The sequence below is a fragment of the Stigmatopora nigra genome, chromosome 10 (assembly GCF_051989575.1).
Source record: "Stigmatopora nigra isolate UIUO_SnigA chromosome 10, RoL_Snig_1.1, whole genome shotgun sequence".
In the NCBI taxonomy this organism is placed as follows: domain Eukaryota; kingdom Metazoa; phylum Chordata; class Actinopteri; order Syngnathiformes; family Syngnathidae; genus Stigmatopora; species Stigmatopora nigra.
The window spans coordinates 12901796-12924650 of NC_135517.1; the positions used below are offsets into that span (position 1 = coordinate 12901796).

Genomic DNA, 22855 nt, shown 5'->3' on the forward strand with positions numbered 1-22855 from the left:
AAGTAGAAAACAGCATAGTAAGTGAAAACTTCAAACCCCCACTAACTCACATATGGGATACATATAAACAAATGTATACATTTTAATATTCTTGACAATATAGTAAGTATAATACTGAGTTCCAAGTGCAAGAGGAGATATCTAGTGTTTTCTTCCCTAGAGTGCATCATATTTTTTCCACAACATGAAACACATTTTGAAATGCAAAGGCTTATCTCAAAATTTCCCCTATTGCCCTCATGCTTTTGTGATATTCAGAAAAGGTGATGATTGTATAAAGCCTCATTTCCAATACCTTACTAAGTACCCGCATTTTCTGACGCATCTGTTGCATCACATCTGTCCAAATTGTGCAACAACAAAGGTGTCTGGAAGACATTCAGTGATAGGAACTAAAAAAAACAGCCACATCTAACAAAGCCAGCATACTTTTCTTTTTCTTTCTTTCATGTATTCTTACTAAGGCTACTCACGCAAACACACGTTTACCGTGAGCCCTCAACAATTTGCCATTTTGAGCACGTATGAGGAATTTAAAACATTTTCCCTTCACATACCCAAATATGAGCCAGCTCACTGGCCTTCCTTCTCTGAGAGAATGTTGACATCCAAACTAACAAAGACTATTATAACTTAAATGTACTTTGTCCAATTGCAAATGAGTACATTGCAAAAATATATAATTTCTAAGCTCTGAGACAACATTAATGATCATATGTCAACTATACAAAGAAAATGCAAATAATTACCTATGTTTTAAGAATCCATTCAATCGGGTGGCCCGGTGGGTGATTGTTTAGTGTGTCGGCCTCACAGTGGGGGACTTGGGTTCAAATCTAGGTCAGTCCACTTGTGTGGAGTTTGCATGTTCTCCCTGGGCCTGCATGGGTTTTCTCTGGATACTCTGGTTTCCTCTGTGAGATTGGCTGGCCACCAATTAAGCAGCTGGGAACAGGATCTAGCACCCTTCCAAAACAGTACATGCTCTGATCGTGCCTCAGTTAAAAATTTCGTCTAAATTGCGACTGAAAATGTGGTTCTCGTTTTGACCCAAATCGCCCCCCCCCCTTTGTTTTGTTGCTTTGCATTGACGCAAGCAAATAGCTTTGTGGCATGCCCTGTTCTTACTACTAGATGAGTAAACTGTTCGTTTAACGAGGTAATATTTCAGTTCATATTTTTTGAACTGGCTATTCGATTCGATTTGATTTCATTCGATTCGATTTGATTTCATTCGATTCGATTCTTACTTAAGAGTGGAAACGCACCTGTGATATTTAATGCCCATCTTTACGTTTTGCACTTCTAGATCTCTATGAGCTGCAGAAAGGGGGGCATCGGTTTGTGTTTCCAGCTTTGGGATGTTTTATTTTGATGCCATTTCTATCTGCGCGTGTAGTTCTATCCTCACTGTGACCAGACTGCGAGTACGCGCAATTAAAAGGTGCGTTCACTGACCACTACGAGAAAAGAACTTCAAATAATTTCTTCAATTCTGGAAGCGAGTGAAAACCAACATATAATGCAAATCTTAAAAATGAATGAGGAAGACGTTGTATACGAATCAATATTAGATTAGTATTAATATTTTGAACACGTTTTCAAATCTAGTGATAGTCAGGGGTGTCCACGTCTGGTCCTCGAGAGCTATCTGGTCTGTTTTCCATATCTGCCTCCATCAACGCACATGAATCAAATAATCGGATCGGTATCAAGCTTCTGCACAGCTTGCTAATGAGTTGATCATTTGATTCAGATGTGGTAGAGGAGGGAAATATTAAAAAAAAAAACAGACCGGATAGCGACTTTGGAGGACCAGAGTTGTCCACCTCTTATCAGATTGAAATGTGATTAGTAATTCAAAATATATGAATTAAAATGTCCCAACTTAGATTGCATTTAATATAGTCTTATCCCATTATAAATCATGTTTTTTAAAGTTTGTTCTGTGTTCATTGTTTCCCACTTTAAGATCACCAAATGCACATCAATATATATCGCACTCAGAAACCCATTCCAGTCGTCCTGATTTTAAACACAAACTCTGCTTTTATTCATTTTAAATATAATTCAGTAGCATATTCAGATGGATTTTATTTAAACTTTTCCCTAAAGTGAACTTCGGGCGAACGTCAAACTTCTTAAATTCAGAAACGTCCGAGCTGTCCTTGAACGTCTCAAAAAGTAACTATTACTATACTTTTGCAGTGGAGTTTTTAGACGACCCTCGGAGCGCTAGTTAGTGTGTAAACGCTCTTCCAATGACCATCTAAGAACGCCCCACTACTCCGTCTCACACCGTGGGGGTGGGAAGCCCAGAAGTTAGGATTCGGCCTTGGTAAAACATGGGATACGAGCTGGACCGCTTCAATGGAACAGTAGACCCGGATTTGAAGTGCAACCTCTGCAATAAAGTTCTGGAAGACCCGCTAACGACTCCTTGCGGCCACGTCTTCTGCTCCGGTTGCGTTTTACCTTGGGTTGTCCAGCAGAGCAGTTGCCCCGTTCAATGCCAACGGATCTCTTCCAAAGAGCTTAATCACGTCCTGCCTTTGAAAAACCTCATCCTGAAGCTGGAGATCAAATGTGACAACCATGTGCGGGGCTGCGATGCGGTGGTGAAGCTGCAGGACCTGGCTGAGCACTCCGGCATGTGTGACTACTCCCCGGTCCAGTGCCGGAATAAAGGATGCGGAGAGGTACTCAGTTTGCGGGAAGTAGATGCACACATGCGGGAGTCATGCGACTTTCGAGCGGTGGGTACCTGCGAAAGCTGCGGTTTGACGCTTGCCCTCAAAGAGCAGCGATCGAACGACCACTGCTGTGTCAGAGCCCTGAAAGCACACAATAGTGTGCTACAATACAAGATGATGTGTCTGGACAGTGAGTTCAAGAAGCAAACCATCGAGGCCAACAAGAGGGAGAAAGCACTTTTGGCACAACTTTCTGCAGCTCATAGTGAGCTGCAGACGACGGCCGTCAAGTACCAGAAAAAGTTTGCAGAGTACAGCGAGAGGATTGACTCTCTCACTAGGACGGTGACTTACTCCTGCAAGGTAGGCAACTAGCACAAAAGTTGCAAAAAAGCATTGCACAGAAGTGAGGGAAGTTTGTGAAGTGTTTTTTTTGCAACTTTTGAAAGCCTGAATTGGTGCATTATTATTATTTTATTTGGGGGTCATATTAGCATTCAACAGCATACAGTTTCTTGTTTTTTATTTATTTTTTGGCTTTTTTTGGTGGAGTCAGAGCTGACTTAACAGTGATCTCCAGTTTGGCTTGTCTGCTTTGAGGCATGGATGTCAGCTGTGCCTCTGGCCAGCTGGCAGTCAAGAGGGGGGAGGGAGGGCCCAAATATTTACTGCACTTCTCCCCACAACAAGAGCCAGGTTCTACTTATGGAGCATGCTTGTTTGGGGTATCCTGTCACCTTTTGTTTAGACAGTCAAAACAAACTCAAATGATGAATCTATTAACCCCTCACTTTCAGCTTCAGTTGCAGCCGTTTGGTAAAGTTAAAGCCAGGTTTCCAAAGAATCTATACGTCAGGGTGAGAGAAAAAAAATCACAGAACCCCACTGAAGAAAAATGGAACAAAAAGGGCATAAAGTTGCTATAGTGTTAACCAATTTTCACTTATTTCCGCAAATAATCAGAGCCCATTCAGATAAACACAAAACTCTTCCATTGAATCTTCCATATTTGATCTTAAAATAATGAAATACACCAGTATTAATATTTCTGATTGATTCAATCACACTTCTTAGACTTTATTTAAGTCTTTACTGTAAAGAATAAAGCAGTATATTCACATGCCCTAAGCGTAACATTAAATTGATGCTTTTCATCTTCTTGTCATTCTTTACATGAAAGCTCAAATCTTCTTTAATGGTTATAGTTTTAATGAAGTTTGAAAAGTGTGGTTGTTGCTCTCTATTGTTATAGTGAGAAAATGTTTTACAGGAAGTTGTCTTATTTTTACCACCTGGACATACTTGATGCTTTAGGAAATGTACAACCTCCTGAAGAGATTCACCTCATTTAGTGATGCAATCTTTGCAAGAGCGTTTGCAGATGTGTTAAAAACAAAAAAAGTGCTTGTTAATTATTCTGAGTTCATTTAAAGTCACGCAGCCCTAATATTAAAATTGCCTATAAAAACCATCCAATTAGATTCAAGGCTTTTGGTATTTTTTTATGTATCCCAGTTGCACTCAGCAATCCTATCTTTTTGTTAATATTTTTCCATTAAATTGTCTTTTTGCCTTCACCTTTCCCTGAAGTGCCTGCCTGGTTGATGTGAAAGCATGTGTTGCTAATGGTGCCGTGACACAATGCAGGGCTCTGCATTCCTCAACAGCTTGACATGCACATGATGGCCTTTTTCAAGTCTATGGCAGTCAGGACAGTATACATGCCGATAATATCTATGATTTATATTTAGTCAGTGTAACATGCATGCAACGTTATTATGGGAGCAACTTCGTTCCAATCCAAAGATCAGCTTATTAGCACTTAAAACTGCAAAATATTGTCCAAATTAATAGGAGATTGAACTCACACATTCATACTTATTAAATTCTAAACTCAATGCATCGTTGGTAAATTTCAGATTGGGACATACTCATAAAAATTGGTACACATGCTTATTGTTTGTATTTATTATTATTATGACAGTAAATTTGAATCAGTACTGAAATATAATAGAGTACATGTAGTCGTTTTACACGTTTCGCTACTCTGTGTGCTTTTAGGAAAGAGATACCAAAGGTGTGGCAGTTGTCCTTCTTCGTGAGGGTGGATCTCTGGGATTTAACATCATGGGAGGAAAGCCATGTGTGGTAGGTTAAATGTAGACCATCTTGGCGGTTTCATCTCCCCCCCAGTGATCAGACAAGTGTCATATGTCAACCCAGGAATGTAAAGCACACACTTAAAGCACCGCAACCTTCCCCTCTATGACTGAATTTAGATGGTCCAAGCATGTTTTCTGTCTCTTTAAAAAATGGTAGTCCATGATTTTATTGTATTAAGCCCTTTATGCTGGGCTTGGTATGGATATACTATATGTCTGAGTATATACTACAATAACATATTCAAGTTACTATTTTTGTCTATCACCTGATTTATTTCTCTAATTGAGAAAATGTCATTATTGAGTTTAGTCTAGCCTATACTTTCCTCAGCTTTGCTATATTTTCTAATTTGAGCAAGTTGGAATTTTAACATGATGCCATACAATCAATGGAACAAAACATTTAAACAAGTTAAAAACAAGGAAAATTGTATTTTCAGTTTCTCCTTGACTACACTCTAGTCTAAACACGTTTTCCACAGCCACACTACTGCCATTTTCTTTAGCGACAAAGATTATGACATATAAAAAAAAAAACGTTTATGGCTGGAAATTACAGAGCGATCTATGCATAAAAGTGTCTTTTGCCAACACCACTTGCTGTCATGAAAGGATCATACTCTAAGCTCATGAAAGAGTTGACATAATGCATGGCTTTTGCTTTTTTATCGACCTTAAAACCAACTGTCTCTGGAAGAGGCTATCAATTAAGATAGAGAGCTAACGTTCATTTTGCTTTTGACATTGCTTTTCATATGGCTGTCATTCTGGCATAGCTGCTACCAGTAATCAGCTTCTACTTTGTGTGGTCTCCACTAGCCCTTGTTTATCTGCAAATGTCAAGGATTTAACATTAGTCATTGTGCAACGAGCTGGAGCTTAAACAATCCTTTGCAGTAAAGCAACTTCAACACTGCCTTGGTGGAGAATTGAACCTTTAACATTACTGCTGTATTCCACCTGAGTTTTCCCATGTGCTGTCAAACACTATAATGCCACAGAACCCTGGATGTTATTTTAGAAACTTAAGTGCTTGGCTAATTAAAGGGTTAAATGTTAAATATGTTTCCTTTCTCATAATTTGTAACTAGTAAGCCTTACAAAATGAGATTGTTTCATGTGGGCACATTTTAATGCTTTCACAGTAAGAGTTTAATTGCATGTTTCTAACAATTACCCTCCAACCCTTCTTTTTTTTTTGGTTACAAACTGGTGTTTTTTTTCAGTTTATCCGTGTCATAATTACCTCTGAGTTTGATGTTATGTCTTTTCCTTGATAGGATGATAATGACAGCACTTCAAGTGAGGGGATTTTTGTATCCAAAATCATTGAGAATGGACCAGCTGACAAGGAGGAAGGCCTTCAAATCTACGACCGGATTATAGAGGTATGTGAGTCCCTGTCCTGCCATGCGTAAGGGAAAATTGGAAATGATATTGCAGATGGTTGGATGATGTCTCATGCCTATCATCACATGCTGAATATTTATGTCTCAATAACCACACCAGTCACCTTAAGATGCCAACATGACAACTGGAATCAGCTTTTAGGATTTTGCTGCGGCTAAGAATATCAATCTGGTGTGTGATAGGAAGAGTAGAAACATTTAGTTTTGCAGTGAAGTATGACTTTACTGCAAAATGTGCAATATTGTTGGAAAAAAAGTCTACTCACCAGTTACTCAGGCCTTTTTGTAAGAACATTTTATTCCAAATAAAAATACCAGCATTCATTCACATGTGCACAATTATTGGCTATCCAACCACCTCTGGGCAAAAGTAGTTGTCTCCCCTTGGTGTAAAATAGCGCATGGTCAGCTGCCATGCTGCACAAATGATTGTCAGAATAACATTTCAACTGGATGCTTAACAAAATCTTGTGTGAAAAGTCAGCTAACATTAAGTCAACTTGTGGAACGGATTCAAAAAATTCAACTCCACAACGGTGGCCTTTGTCTAAATCGTTATACATAATCTTTACACAATGGCTATAGAAAAAGAAAAAAAAAAGGTTTCTGTGGAACACTGAATGCCGCAAGATGACATATATGGTTTGTCGCAGACTTTATTGTTAAACCTCAGTGGAATTGTCCTAAGCTTTTTAACCAATGCACTGCTAACAAAGATGTTTGTGGGAAGCGTTCAGAAGTAAATACTTTCCTCTCTGTCATTTCTTTCCTTGAAAACGGCATGTTGGCAAATAGGCCACGTGGCTTGAATGATGGTGCGACAAATGATTTGGTTTTAGGGTCTGGTCATAACAGTAATGTTTGCCCTGACTAAAGTAAATAATAGGATGTTTTGTATGTGTCACATGGATGTGAGGCCAGTTTGGGTCTTGGGCTTTAATACAAAGATATCCTTGGCTGCTTTTGAAAGAAAGCTGTAATCAAGTAAACAGTAACAAGGTTTTTTTGATAGACTTGTTGCAGAAAACCTGAGCTTGGAAATATGACAATGATCCCCTTCCTTGAGGGTCTATTGCATGATTCACTTTTTATGTCATTTGCTCTGGTGATGGAGTCCTGATAAAGGTTGCTAAAAGTCAGCAATCCTTACCAGTGCAAACAAGGGATTATAACTTCAGAGAGAATCGCTCCATCATCAAAATATGCAAACGTTGACACGCTTTAGGGTTTTGCATAACATTACATCATATTAATGCTTTTTATTCTGTTGCTAACGTTACTCCGTTTGGTTGTTTTGCTGTCCATCTATTTTTTAGTATTACATTAATTCTGGGCCCGTTAAATGGGGGTTTAGGACAAACAAATATATAATCATTAAGGTTGATGTTTTATTGGTTGTTGTGTCCACTGTCTTAGGTGAAGTTTAATTTTACAACACTTGCCAAATATACATTTTTAATTTACTTTTAATTCAAAACCAAACCCTGTGTGTTTTTGTCCCATTTTCTAAAATGTGTGTTATGATTTGTTAGAAAAGTATAGACTTTCCTCTCTGGTTCTCTTCAGAATAAGAAACAACGCCTTTTTGAGAACAATAAATATAACATTTGCAAGGCACAAATTACTCCAATAGCAAAGTGTTAAGTAAAACAACAAGACACCGCCAGCAGCACGCTTTGTGTCTGATAAAGCAGAAAAAACACCACTGTATAGAGGTGTTAATTCCAGTAAGTCTATATGGATGTAACATGTACATGATGAGCTACGGCTCGCACTTCTTTAACAAGCTCTTAGCGAGGGGGTGTGATAGCAGATGGCTCCTCTAACTGAACTGCCATGAATGCACCCTTGTTCAATCAGTCTGTTAAAAAGCTTATGCTAAAGTATTTTAGCAATAGCCGGAGATCCCTGCAAATGGAAAATAATTTGTATTTCTTTAATGTGTTTGCAACCATCACTACCCTTTTTAAATTCCTGTACATTCATGGTTTGCAGAGTAAAACCTGCCGTTTTTTGGTCATCAGGGAGGGCACTAATATTTTTTCATGTAATTCAGCATATTTCAAAAGCTTATGACTATTAAGCCTTAAAACCTTTACCCTATTTTTTGGCCTGTGCTGTAGTTAACTTTGCAGTTTTTACTATACTAAATGAAGCAAAATATATACATTGACACATTAGTAATTAAAAAGAAAAATAGATGGTTTTCATAGAAAGTTCTGTTTTGAAATTCAGCTGTAAACATTACTTTACTGAAGTATAAATCAAGCAATATACAATGCAATCCAACAGTGTTTGGTCCTGAACTATTGGTAGTGATGGGGGAAGAGTTCTACATTGGCAAAGCATTTGAAAGAGTGTCAAAATAAGAAGACAATAGTGACTGCTGGGTTGCCGTTGTAAATGTCACCTTGTAAATCCTCAGCAAACATTCTTGGGTCGTAAAGGGCAAACAGCAACAACTACTTTAAAATAAACGGACACAGGGAAATGCCAATTCTAATATGGCGACTAGGACTTTATGTGTGTGTATGTCTTTTAGAGGAGATGGAGGTGGCGATCAAGCAGGAATGTGTTCCAGCTAAGACAATATTTATATAAATGTATACACTTCTGAACTGCTGAGTGCAGAATGGAGGCCAAAGTTCCACAAAAGAACCTTTTCATTCCGTTTTCGACATTGCAATAAGGAAAAGCATCGACAAGGACTCACCAAAAGCTGCAGACATGTTTGTGTCTGCAAAGCTCCCATTTAAACAAATGATGGTTTATCTTGTAGCCATCCATATTTAACTAGTTCAAAATGGTTTAAGTTGGTAACATGTGTGATTAAACAAGTCTCAAATGTAAAGGCAGGAGGATTTTTCTTCTTCTAACCCAATGTGAATGATTTAGAAATACATAATACCTTGATTAGATAACGTACTGAATGTGAAATAGCACATGTGGGTCTTATTTCTAATGCCGGTGGGCTATTTCATACTTTCTAGAAGTTACATTACAAAACCATTAATATTGTGACATTAGTATGAGATTGCAAGTGACAAATGCTCTTTCTCCCTCGCAATCAATGTCAAGTCACAACATGTTTGACAGACAGCAGCCAGTAAGTTTGCTTGATGAGGATTTTGGACAAAAAAAGACATTAGTCATTAGTCTCTTTGGATTCCTCGAGATAGAACAATACACAATCGATTTCGCTTTGCCAACACATGTTCCCGGTTGGTACGGGGATGAATAGCATATACGTATTACACAAAGTAAATGCTTACCACTTCAGTGCAACAAAACTGTGAATTTGAGGTTGAATGACGTGTCTATTATTGTCTCCAATTTTAAAACACAACACAGCTGTAGTTTCTTACTTGTCAATTGTGTTCTGAATTTTGAGCTTGCCCACATTGAGTCACGAAATACCCCAAGCCTCCCTCAAGATACTTAAGTATCAAGTCTCAATACAGAAGATAGCTTTTAAAGCCAGCCAGCACTTAGCTGTTACTGACAGAAATGTAAATTGAGCTATGTCTCAGACATGCATACCGCTACAGCTTTACTTTTCATTTATTTTAGTTGTGCAAGGGTTAGCTCATGGTGTTTTTTAGGACACAAAATGTCACATTGAAGGCCTCACATTGTTCGAGGGTTAGTGTGATAAGGGTCTGATACTTTATGATTATTTTAGTTATTTTTTTAATTATATATACTTACATATGTTACAAAGTTATCAGACTTTTAAGTAGACAGGCACCAGAAAACCCATTTCCATTCTTGAATGACTTGTGACATGTCTGCAAATTCTGTAAAGTTATTGCTGTGTTTAAATTCCTTATTAATGTTAGGAGGGGCTAATATGTGGGGTGGCGCAACCGGATTGCAATACAGAACATTATGATGAAGCAGTTCTTATTTTCTGTGGTTAATTCCTGTCTGTGTTATTTCCCCACTAAAAGTGCTGTGTTTTGCTGTTAAGTTTCTGAAGAGCGTATTTATCATTCCTTCAGCATAAGAATGTGACATAATTTGACACAGCACTTGGCATCCTCAGCAGGGCCTTCCTCAGGCATATTTTTCGGCCTGTAGGGCAGAGGGGAACAGACAAGCAAGTTATTTCCCTAAGGAGGATCACATGTTGTTTGGCATTAGGAGGCAAGAGGCAGTTCTTTGTCGAACACGTTATTGAATTTTAGGGCTGTTGCACGCAATGTGTTTACTCTGAGGATGAACAACCTGAATGTGGGCTAGCTCTTCCCTGGACCGAGACAAGATGAATTCACCCTAGACTAAGCAAGCCAAGCCAAGCCTCGACGTGAGCACCCTCACATTCCAGTGTCCCATGGTCCAGCTGAGGCCGGAACAGGACATTAAATCAAATCTAACTTTAAAGAGTGTTTAATCAGCTTCTGGTGTTAGTGGCTCTACCTCAGAGCTGGTTTTAGGCAGTGAGGACAAGTACATCTTTGTTTTCCAGTGCTCCTTATGAGAGTGAGGGGGATTTATAAGATGTGTAGTTGTCTCAGTCTGGAGACGGCGTGAGGTGAGCTTACGCCTCACTCCAGCCAGAAGGCGGTTTTTGTCTGTGACCCACACCACACACACAATATTGTATTTTCCACTCACTTAAAACAGGTCAATCATCAAAGGCAAGTCACCGCTTGATTTCTGTGGAGACATTCAGTCTCGTTCAACTCTAAATGTATTTGTTTGGCTACAACACCAACTAAGCTGACTTCTGCTGCTTTCTAAATGGCTATTGGTTAGTTTATAACATATATAGGCTATAAAGTAAGGACAGTGAAATAGAGAATGGATCTTATTTTCCTGCCAGTCAGTCAGTGGCCTTGTTGCTCGACCAGCTGCTTCTTATGCCAGCCCCTCAACCCCGAAGCACAGTCTGCCTACGGACTTCTAATTAACTACCCTCAATTAAACCCTAATAGGCTGATTAACAGACTCGCTGTAATGGCAGTTTCCTTCCCTCCCGGCGCTCCTCTGAAACCACCACCCTGCTCGATCCTTGTTTTACCTTCCGTATTTATCGCTTTATCTAGGCCAAGAGCGATCCAGCAGGGAATATGTTCAATCGTAATCCATCTGGTTATATACAGATGGGTACAAAATTGACATGAACATTTTCCAAAATGGTAATTTTTTCAACTGCTCAGTTTTTTACAACCCTTTTTAAAAGGTGAAACCAGTTGAGTTGCAACAAACCTTTGTACTGTGTTTGTAGTAAAAAGACAACACAATTGTGTCTGAACCCTCAAAGTTTGAAAAATAAAAGAAGAAATATATATATTGGTGCTTTGACCTGCTTCACAACTTCATTTCTGCCATAATGGGGCAATGGAGAACACTATCATGAACAGATGTTCTTTTTTAAATTATTATTATTATTTTTTAAACTCCACTAGGGCTTCACAGATGTCAGGCAGGAGTGGATATAATTGTCCCTCCTGTACAAGACAGATGTTTAGCAACATCTGAACTAATTAGCCTACATCAACACCTTTTTTCAGTGATAAATGTGGTGAAACTGCCAGCACTCTGATTCTACCAACACTCTCTCGAGAAGGTGGAGGGGTCACCTCCATTTACCCGCCGGCGAGTGGAACTGGTGTCCACTGTGCTACCTTTTTTCATGCAAATGTGTGTGAATAGAGAACATTGTCTGCCAGCTTTGCTCTACGCCTCTGCCTAGCCACTTTGCATTGGCCTTTCTCTTGTTCCCTTGAAAAAGACATTCCTTTTTAAGTTTTCTTGTATATCTCATTCAAGACTTCCTCTTTCCTTTTTTTTTTTTTATTCACCACCAAAAGCCAGCAAGTGGCTCGTGTATGTTTTTTTTTCTTCTTACTTTTCCTCCTTCCATTGGAAAAGTACCTCTACAGTGGGAAGTAAATGTTCTCTTTCTCATTGCAGCCCCCTAAAACACACAGGTGGTCCTGGCAAAAGAGCATACTTTCCTGTCTCAAGATTGCCTTTATAAACCCTTTTATATCCCATTTGGGTCAGCCATCATAGGATTTTTTTTAATATAGTTCCAATGCAAAGAACTGTAGAAAGAATGTATAAAACAAAATGTGTCCCTAATTGTCTTCTTAAAAAGTTGCATGTTGTAAATACTTGGGCCGAAAGGTTAAAGCCCATTATTAATTGCTTTGAATTCACTCATTCAATATGGATTTAGCAGTGAAAATAACTGTCATGTTCAGGAGATGGTAGGGACCACCACTTGAGTGCGTAGAGACAAGTGCCAAAACCAACATCAAGGTGTCAAGTAAGAAAGCTTCACTGGCCGCTCATATGAAAGATATACAGACTAATGTAAGTAGCATTTAGTAGTAGAAATATACCACCTGATGTGCTGAAACAGCCATTTGTCTCCATCTTGGAGTGAGCACTTTTTTTTCTTCCCTTCGTATGGCAAAGGCAGACTTGGCCAAGTAGTTGATTGATATGTGCAGGTAGTAAAGTATCCTTCTGCGGAAGAGTTTCCAGTTCAGTTGAAATGGAATATTTTTCTTTCATTGCCTTCTTATGAAAACAGTAGCCTCAAAGCACAAAGCCGAAGCAGCCCATGAATAGAACAAGAAGTGTAATATAACATCTAATATCTCTAACGTCATGCCTATCCCAGATGGACAATAGGCTTTTTAGTGGTGCGCCATCCACCCAGCTGCCTTGGGCAGACTTTTAAACTCCAGAAAATTAAACCCTTTGTCACTATAGTTTTCACACACCCTCCTCTGTGTCAGTGGGGCAATGGAAAATTATCAGGGGGTCCAGAAAGGCAGGCTTTTTTTGGCTATTATTTGAAGTGAAAAGCATTTTTTAATATTAAGTTCTTTAGTTCACTGAATATCCTAATCAGAAAATTGATACCATTGGTTGAACTTTCAACATGACGTACAGTAGATTTAAAACAGATATGCTTCCCTTTTGTTTTCATATTGAATCGCATCATCTCGCCTTATCCTACGAGGACACGCTTCTTGGAGATAAGTGCATACAAAACATGGAGAAAATGAGAGCATGTGAGCTCAGGAATCCACGTGAAGCAGGAATGGTGTAGATCAGGGGTGGCCAAGTCAACCCTAAACCTAACCCTGACCCTAAACCCAACCCTGGCTACAAGTCGACTATAGTTTTCTTTATGAATCACTTATCATTTGTTAGGGTCAGGGTGATGGTTAGTGTTAGGGTTAGAGTTAGGCCGCCTTACCCTAACTCTAACCCTAACTGTAGATAAATCGGACTTGAGCCAGAATCGTAGCTTTAATATGGTGTTGTTAATTTGACCCCATTATTGAAATTTGATTAGAGAATTTTCGATGTTGATGCATTATTAACCTACAGTAATTTGCATATGTTAAAATGTGAGCTTAATTATTTACACTCTATTAGTCAATCTTCTGTTGTTAATGCAATGAAAAGGCTGTCTTTTTCTACCCCAGCTATGCTATATCAAGCCAACAGCTGCTCTCTCTCAGAAGAGGCATGCTGACTTTCACACACACTCAATCAAACACATGGCTCCATTTTTGGGGGGAATACTTGGAAAAGTAGTACCCCTTTATTTAATCTCTCTAGTACATAAACACCACATAACAATGTCTGTTGTCCCATTTTCTTTCATTTGATGATATTTCATGGCTGTTTTACCAAGCAACTGTTAGAAGTTTGTTTCTCGGCTGAAAACAAGAAGTAGATGAAAACAAAGCAATTATATATTTTAATTGATTGTGGTTTTGGTTCTCTTTGGGTAGTGCAACCGCATCTATTTCAACGGACTTCTTAAAGAAAAAAAAGTGGGACAACAGCCCAGTATAAACTCAAACATCTATTACACCATATATACTGTAATCTGGTTTTCGTTAGTCCTGTCAACATTTGTTGTCCCTTGTTTTTTTCCCCCTACTTTTTGTTGGCATTCTATGATATGCCACATGGCTTAGCAGCTCACATATTTGTTGGTTACAATAATGTTTTCAATGTTTTCACCGCATTTGATAGTTTTTACAAAAATACGAGCCTTGCCTGGCTCTTTGCAGGTCGAGGTTATGCAAAATGAAAGCCTCTCTGTCTAATCTGGAATTCCTCCTAGTTTCGTCCCTCCAAGAAACTGACTTGGTTCTGCACAGAAACCACAAATGTACCACTCTTGACACACTGTGCTGCCCTCAGAAACAAAAAGCATTTCACATCCTACCTGTCAAAATTTCCATTTCCAGAAGTCACTTAGTTCACACAATAGAAAATGGAGTTCATTTTACAATTAGTCTTGAAGGACAAGTTTTTCCTGACTATTAATGTGTGTCACATCACAGTCAGAATCCAGTTATTTTGTTGTAAAGGTCCAAATAAACCCAGCGTGAGGTATGGCCTTCCTAATTTGAACCAAATGTGCTGGACATTGCAACCTTTATGCAAAACTTGACACAGCACAAAAGTTGAATTAGAGTGCCAATGGATATGTTCTTTTAGCCTTCCACATAGTTATATCTGCAAGAAACTGGCCTGGTTCCTTCTTAGGGGAGTTTATTTATCCAATTTGTCGAAGATTCAGGAGACAGTGTCTCAGATAAATATACAAAACTTATTTGAGCCCCCCTTTTGGCAGCATCCTCTTTCTCTCTTACTGTCCGTTTGTGGTTTTGGGGCGGCCATAGCTCCTGCCTAAGGGAGTAGATTCTGGGACAAGGAACTTAAAATTGGAAAATATATTATATAGATATTTCTGTCTGTCTGACTTTTTTTCATATTACTGTGGAGTGGTTCCGAATCAATGATTGAAAAGAATTGAATTTTCCCTGCATACATAGTCTGAACTTTGCCTTTACTGTGCATGAACTGTAGCAGTCCAATTATGCATCTATACAGTCATATTTTAAAAAAGAGATTCATGTAAGTTAGATATGAAAGAGTGGAAAAAAGCCATGGCATGAACATTTTTTGTGCTATAAAGAATATAATGACACTACTCCATGTTTAAGGGCTATTAAACATACCACACAACTTAACGGCTAAAATAACAAAATATTTATCATTAATGTAAGGCTCCGTAGTCATGTGTCTTCATTCTGTTTCAGCCAGACTGGGCTACGTTTGGCCACCCACGAATTATGTTGAGCCATGCAGAAATTGAATTGGGGGAAGCAAAAAACTCCACTGTCATTGGACGCAGCACACTGGAAGAACTCTCCAGCTTTTTTTTTTCCTGGCCATCATGCTGAAATTACTAGTAGTAGCTCTCAATGTTGAAAGCATGACACACTCTCATTATTCATTGTTTCTCTTCTCATCTTGATCCCACATTTATCCTCTCTCGCTCTCCAAGTTCTGATTAATCAAGTATGACTCGCCAAGGAAAAAATGTAGGCTTGTGGTTTTAATGCTTTATAGCTTGTTTCTATTACCAAATATGGAGTATATGGAGTCTGGACCTTAAGGGATGTCACCACTTACTAGCCTATCGTAATCCTTCACTCCAACATGACAACAAGTCTAAAGAATACAATATAGTTTATTTGATGGTGAAGTGGAGCATGTGCTTGTGGGTAATAGAGGAACACCGCTTGACAGGATATCATTTACTTTACTGAGAGGGATTAGGGAGTCTAGAATCACCTAGCTGCGGTGTCACCCGGATCCTCCCAAAGAACCATCACGCACAGGCTTTTACAGCTGACTGAGCTGTTTGTCCAGCTCCAACTCAGAAAGTAAAAGTCAACATGAAGGGTAAAATGGCTCTCCCCTCATCATGAAAACAAGAGTCACTCAGTTGGAACCAGAGGTGGAAGAAGTCACTGCCATAAATACACGATTAATATTAGTCAAGTACCCCTTCCTCTTTCAAATATGTGCTATCTTTGCACAGACATTTTATGTGTAAACTGTAAACAAACTTACGTAAGGTAAAAGATGGTGCCAAAAAGTAAATTGATCAGGTTCGATATCACATTTAACTTCTATGTGAATCAGGCAGTGCAATTTACTACTTAATTAAAAGAGGAAATAAAGAGTGTATTATGCTGACTTGAGCAGTAAATGGGAAATACAGCTTCACAGCCATATTCCATCATTATCTACTGTATCGATTTTGATTTTGCTTTTTGTTTTCTTTCCATTGCACTCAATATCCCTTTGTCAACTCATGCTGAATTGTCATCTACTTATTTGACAGCAGTGCGTTTATCATGCAATCGTGCACAAGGAGCTGAAAATGTTCAACTGTGTGCTTCTGTTACAAAAAGGGCACTGGGGACACGATTTGGATCGGTTGTTTTCTGACCCTGGCACACTAAACTAAACTGCTTGGTGAAAGTTCATGACTCCTCAAAGGGTCGTATTGTCTAATATAGGTAACTTATAGACGCTAGGAAAAATGGGCTTATCAAATTACTGAAACACTAATTACTATTCCTAAATTTCCCTTCAAACTCAAAATACGACAATAAATCATATCCCTTTGGCAACATGTTTATTGTTGTCTTATTTAAAAATACTAAAATCCATATTTTTTCAACAATAATATATCACCTAACCTTATTGACTCCTTAAATGTGTGTTAATTCGACATTTTAGAATTTACAACTAGTTGCCCCGTGTGCTTTGTCATGATGTTGGCTGTATGAGTGAAACTAAGTATGACATTTCCGATGGGATTTGCCAAATGAGCAAGTTGGAAGCGTGGCATACCAGACATGTCAAGTCTGTAAAATCTTGGTGTTGAGTTGCTGAAAAAAAAACTCATGTTGTAAAACTAGATGGGACAGTGAATGAAAATGGTGTAATTGTGGCCTTATAAAAACATTCCTTCTGAAAAACAGAAAGAAAACCACTGAACTATATTTTCTTAAAGAATATAAACTCTAAAAGCGGATTTGAATTTAAGAATAGATGTTCCAAAAAGGTTCACTATGGAGAGGCTCGCTGCAGTCCTCAATTTGTTGCATTATCCTAACAACAGCTCTGCATATTGTATTACATTCAATTTGGTTTGGAAGGTAGTTAATAGATAGTTCAAATGTCAATATGCAAACACTTTATTTGTAGATATTTTTTTAAATTCATTCAGTTTGAACTGCTTTATATGTGCCTCCTGCGTGTGCACTTCATGTCAATGCTGTTATGAAGCAAATTTGCTGTTTTCAGTTAAAATTGACCCCAATGATGATATGGGCCACATGGCTACATACACACTAAATATGCTTTTTATGCATGAATCAAGCGTGTCATTTCAGACATTCCTTACTGGAATCTGTGTTCTATCGGCCTGACCCTCAACTTATCTCTCCATCAGTCCTTGTCTGGTCAGGATAGAGCAAAAAAATAAAAATCCCAGTTCTTTTTTCCAATTCCATGATGTCTCCAGCACCATGTGGCATAAATATACTAAAATTATATTATGTCATTTCTGTCATAAATTCATTCAACTCTTATATATACTACATTTCAATTCATTAACTTCCCTGGCAACTCCTCCAATATCAGTCTCATTTATATGAAATGGTGAATTTGCCAAGAGCTGCTTAAAATGGATACATGCACAGTGACAATGGCTGGTCTTGATTGCTGGTTACTGATAAAAAAAAAAACCACGGAGCTGGCGCAGTGTTATTTTGTCTCTCTTATGTCAATGCTTTATACGTGTGGTTTGGATCCATGTGTGGCTATGAATTACAGACACATTGACAGCCAGCTTGATCCGTTTTGGAGTGGGAAAGTCTGCGTCTTACATAACTGCCTATCGTATCACCCTGCTGTAATGTTAAAATTGCAAATATGATGATGAAGCTACATTTTGACCAAAATGGTTTTAATGAACCTCTAAGTGCAGAATACAAGATTAAAGAAGAACATCGGTGGAAATTACTTGTATAATAAGGCATTGTATGACACAGTTTCAGAATGTCCCTTTTCCAGAACAATTTCACTTGAAACCAGATTGCAATCAAATATCCATGTGCTTCATTTGCTTTTTCCCTGCTGTCATACTTCCTGCAATTTTTCTATATTGATTTGTTTTTCATATTCTGCCGATGCAATCAATTATCTGAGTAAATCCTTGAACTCATTCGCGATAACTTCGATAGTCTTACAGAATAAAAGAGTTCTCACCAGTCAATGTTTAGTCTTTCAAATTAAAAGCACATGGGGTTTACTTATTGTAGGGTGTGGTGCAGAGTTGGATGAATATAAGGTGCTGGCATGCAATCAATATTTATGTTTTAGTTTTATGACTCAAACTGCTCAGGCTTGTCATTCACTGTTGTGCTGCCAGAGCTGTAAATCAGCCTGAAGACTAATTCATTACCTCAGAAAATTTGTGGTTTCAAAAATTAAAAGAAAAATCTTTTTGTAAGATTTGCATCAGTGCAAACCAAATAAACTTTATACTGAGATGTGCTGTGCTTTTTAATAACCCATATACTTTTTCCATTAATATACTGTATATCCTGTGAACAAGTAAACAAAGGACACCCTGTTGGGTGTTGCCTTAACGACTTTCCCATCCATTAAAATTGCAATTTTATAAATAGTTTTAACATTTCAGGATGTAAGAATTGACACCCACACATTGGTTTTTGTAGGTACACTATACTTTGTTTCACCCTTCATAAATCTTACTTTTATAAATATGCCACAGGTTCCTAAAATAGTTGAGGTTAGAAGATGATAGGGACCACACCCATGATGTTAAATGGTATCTTTTACATTGTGGGATAGTGCGTTGTATTTCATGTTAATTATTTTTCTGTTGAAGGATGGGATATTTGTTTTGATACCATAACAGAAAACCCTCAAAACGAGTTAGCGCGTCTAATATCTTCATTAATCGTAACAATAGAAAGGTGGGAACATATTTGTAATAATTTTAGTAAAAAAGTGTATTGAATTTAATTCATACATGCAAAATCACTTAGAACACAGTATTGTAACACATGTTATGGCTGTCAGGTTGGAACATTTTTCCTGCTTCCAGACAAATCTCACGTGTCATGATATACATCAGAGCTTGATTTAAAGGCTCAGTCAGCATGGACCTTCATTTTGAAACGCTAAGCACATTGTAAAATACTCAGTAGTGATCAACCTTCATTCATACTACACAGCACATAGACTACTGCTCAACCCACTCCATATTTCAACCATGATTTAAGCCTGGACCTTGCATTGCACTGCACCCCCGTATAACCATAAATCTGCATCAGAAATGAATAATGAAACACATTGGATTCTACGCAATTTCCTTTTGACCGTTAACATCACTGCTTTAAAATGTGCATCACCGTTGATAACAAGTGTCACGTTGATTGATAATCGAGCAAAAACAAACACAGCCACCACATTTGATCAATTAGGTATGTCATATCAATGACAACATCAACGACAAATGGTTCATGATTGATAAATCGCCCAGACCCAAATCTGCTTCTCTCATTTTCTATACCCAGGTGGAACACTTAATCATTGTCCATCTATTCATAAGGTGTCACAATTATTCTTTGCATTGTGTTACATAACAATTTGTGTCAAGAGTAACAACAAAGCACTTGATCTGTTCCTGGGTGTGTTTTGTCCTCTGATTGTGATTTCACAGCTGTCTTTTATCTTGTTTAGCATTGATATACCTGGAATTGAAAGAAGAGTGTTGTATCATTATTTAGATCAGCGTTACTATAATAGAACTATTTTCTTTATCATAGAGCAGAAACAGCACAATGTATCAAGTAGCCATTGGGTTTTGGTGGAAACAAATAGTAGTGATGACCACACAACTAAGAAACCTCATTTCTTGCAATGTCATGTGAATGTACTCTATTAATACCAAATGGCATAAATTACTGCTGGAGTATTAATAAAGTAAGAGGAGCAGGGTGAAGTGTTATAAACAGGCTTTTTTTTAAATAACGCAAACCTTTAGAAGTTCCATTTGTACGTAGACAAACCAGAAGTTTGTCTTTACAACACTGGTATTCTGTTCACACCATACTTGCTGACATATAAACCCTCTCTTCCACAGCCCAACTATGTTTATTCTGCATTAGGTCATTTGTGTCCTTAAAGGCTTGGAGGCCTGCTTTTAGCAGCCAGCTGAAAGTGTAAGAGGTCTCTGTTTAAATGGCAGCGGGTATTCTGCGTCCTGTACAGTGGGAGACATGTTGTTTAGTTACTCTTGAAGGTACACATTCATCCAATGAGGTCCAATGTTAGCCAGCACCTCAGCAAGTATACAACAGAGCGTCACTTGTGTAGACAGGAATTGAGGTTTGTCAGCTTCCTAGAAGAACAAACATGCAAAAAAAAAAATGCATTGGTCATTAATTTGATTTCTGTATGCTAGAAACAGTCCAACTGGATTCTTACTCTGAGGAAAGCACCATGTTAACTTTCCTCTCATCTATCCATGGCTTCCATCTCAGGGGTGGTGACCACAGTGAAATTGTTAATTCTTATGATAGATTTAACGTGTAATTTTTAACGCCAGATGCCCTTGTTGACGTAAGGCACAAGCGGGAATCAAACCCAGGCCGGCACAATCACAGCAGGCCACACAACCCGCTGAGCTACCACACAAATACAATGCTCTTCAGATTCAGCCTTACACACACACACATAAAAACAAATATGAATATTATAACATTCAGAAACATCAAAGGACACGTCTTTAAAGTCTTGCCAATTTATGATGAAAATACAGCAGACATCCTTTACACACTTCATTTACAGAGTGCACAGAGAGTCTTTTTGGAGTTTATTTAGGGAGTGCCGAATCGAATTGCTCATCTAGTTAAATTCATTTACCAACCAGTTTTTGATTTATTCTAATCTTCTATGCCTGGCTTATTCAATTCCACTAAATAACAAATGTCTATCACTTAAAGAAACAATTCCCACACAACTAAGCTTATGAACACCAGCTAAATTACACATGCAATAATGGAACTTCTTTCAAAGAAGCCCTGTGAAAACATTGTAATCCACATGAAGAAATAATTTAGCACAAAGCAGTACCAACGTCACTGCCAGTGTGCTGCGTCTTAATATGGTCATTTTGTTACTGAGTGAACGGTGAGGCGAGAGAAGCAAAGCAGGGGGCCTGCTTTTTGGAGGTTTGATGAAAATAAACATTGGAAGGAAAGAAAACAAGCCTGTGCTGCTTTTCATTTAAAGCCTAGGAAAGACATGAACATAGGAAAAATAGCTCCTCAAGCAAAACTTAAGTCAAGTCCCTTCCATTTTGGAGAAAAAATTAAAACATACATAAATATATTGTCGCCAGTTAATGGATCTTGATGATCATGTATTTCATGTTGCAGCTGTTTTTTCAAAAGATCCCTTTTTTTTAAATCCCCCTTACTTTTTTCTTCTTGGTTTGATTTGCAATACTTTGCCAAAATTCACTGTGTGCTGCAGTCATGGACTTATAATGTAACCTTTCATGATGACTGTATTTAGGTTAAAGCTCCCATCAGAACAGGATATCTTCTTAATGTTTTATACAGGCTCTGTCCTGGCGTGAGAAATAGCAAAAAGAAAGGAGAACATGATTATTTTTTTTAGAAATACTGTAGTCTCAGTCTGTGATGTTGGTTGAGACTGTATGCCTCTGAGATGCCGACTCTTTGATCCCATTTGATTATCTGAGAAGAATGTGGCCGGATCTTTTCCTCCCTCACGAGTTCATTCGTTGTTTTTCTTCTATGCTATCTGTCTCTGCTTCTCTGTCATGACAACAGCACACAGCTGCACCCACAGCTGTACACAAGTCCAGAGCAGACTCAGCCTGATTGGTCACATCTGTCATATTTCTACCTTTGTAAGGGTTGAGGAAGGGATAAGGTATTGGCATTGGTGAGGCTTTTGCTAACAGCTGTTGTTTGTGTTTGCTGACCTCACTTGTTTCTCTTCTGTCATTTGGGGTTTTCAACAAATAAAATGAGAAAAAAAATACATATATTATTTGTAACACTGTTTTGTCCCGGCTCCAATTCTCTGACTTGTGAGACAATGAGGCCAGAATAGATGTTTGTCCTTCCCCATTGGACATTTGTTTTGGTACCAGTTATTGTTAAAAGGTGTAGATAAAGTTTCGATGTGGAGAGGTTTGAAACTTTCTAAATGGTCAACATTTTTTTTTTTATTTAATTTAAATATTTCACATTGTTTGGGACTTTTGTATCAAGAAGCTTAAAAGAATTCAGTGAACTCCAAATTGTATGACGTTTATGCTCAACTGATTTGATCTTTGTCTTCTGCCCAAGTTTTACCCCGCTCTCTTTACTGTGGAACTGTGGCAAACCCCCACAACCCTGATAACACAGCCTAAAGCTTACAATCGACCATCGGAAAATGGCTGTTCTGTATTACCATGTCTTTTCTCTGCTCTGGCAAAACATGAATATAACACTCCACCCCACCCCCAGAGAACCAACTTCCTGCCATGCCTCCATGCTGAAATCAGATCCCAACGATGCAAAGGCCTTGTTTTTCTTGGCAAGGACCGCACACAGACACTCACATGGAGCTGAGGCTTCTGACCATTTTCCCCACAATAATTACCTCTATTTCTCCTGATCCCAAACAT

At 38.3% G+C, this 22855-nt stretch overlaps 1 protein-coding gene and 1 long non-coding RNA gene across 5 annotated transcripts in view; one reads left to right on the top strand and one right to left on the bottom strand.

The window, feature by feature from the left end:
- Positions 1–1535, bottom strand: part of LOC144202934 (uncharacterized) — a 68789-nt gene extending 67254 nt beyond the window's left edge. For 3 of the 4 annotated variants that reach the window (XR_013327584.1, XR_013327585.1, XR_013327582.1), the window contains exon 1: positions 750–1028. This is a non-coding gene — a long non-coding RNA (uncharacterized LOC144202934). Of the gene's footprint in view, positions 1–749; positions 1029–1268 lie in introns of those variants that run through there. The other variant, XR_013327583.1, reaches the window with a different exon arrangement.
- A 654-nt stretch (positions 1536–2189) lies between these two features.
- The window catches only part of pdzrn3b (PDZ domain containing RING finger 3b), a 50043-nt gene continuing 29377 nt past the window's right edge, over positions 2190–22855 (top strand). Inside the window, exons 1-3 of the mRNA XM_077726901.1 lie at positions 2190–3056; positions 4755–4841; positions 6136–6243. Coding sequence (XP_077583027.1) covers positions 2346–3056; positions 4755–4841; positions 6136–6243 — 906 coding nt within the window. The 5' untranslated portion in view covers positions 2190–2345. The remainder of the gene's footprint in view (positions 3057–4754; positions 4842–6135; positions 6244–22855) is intronic.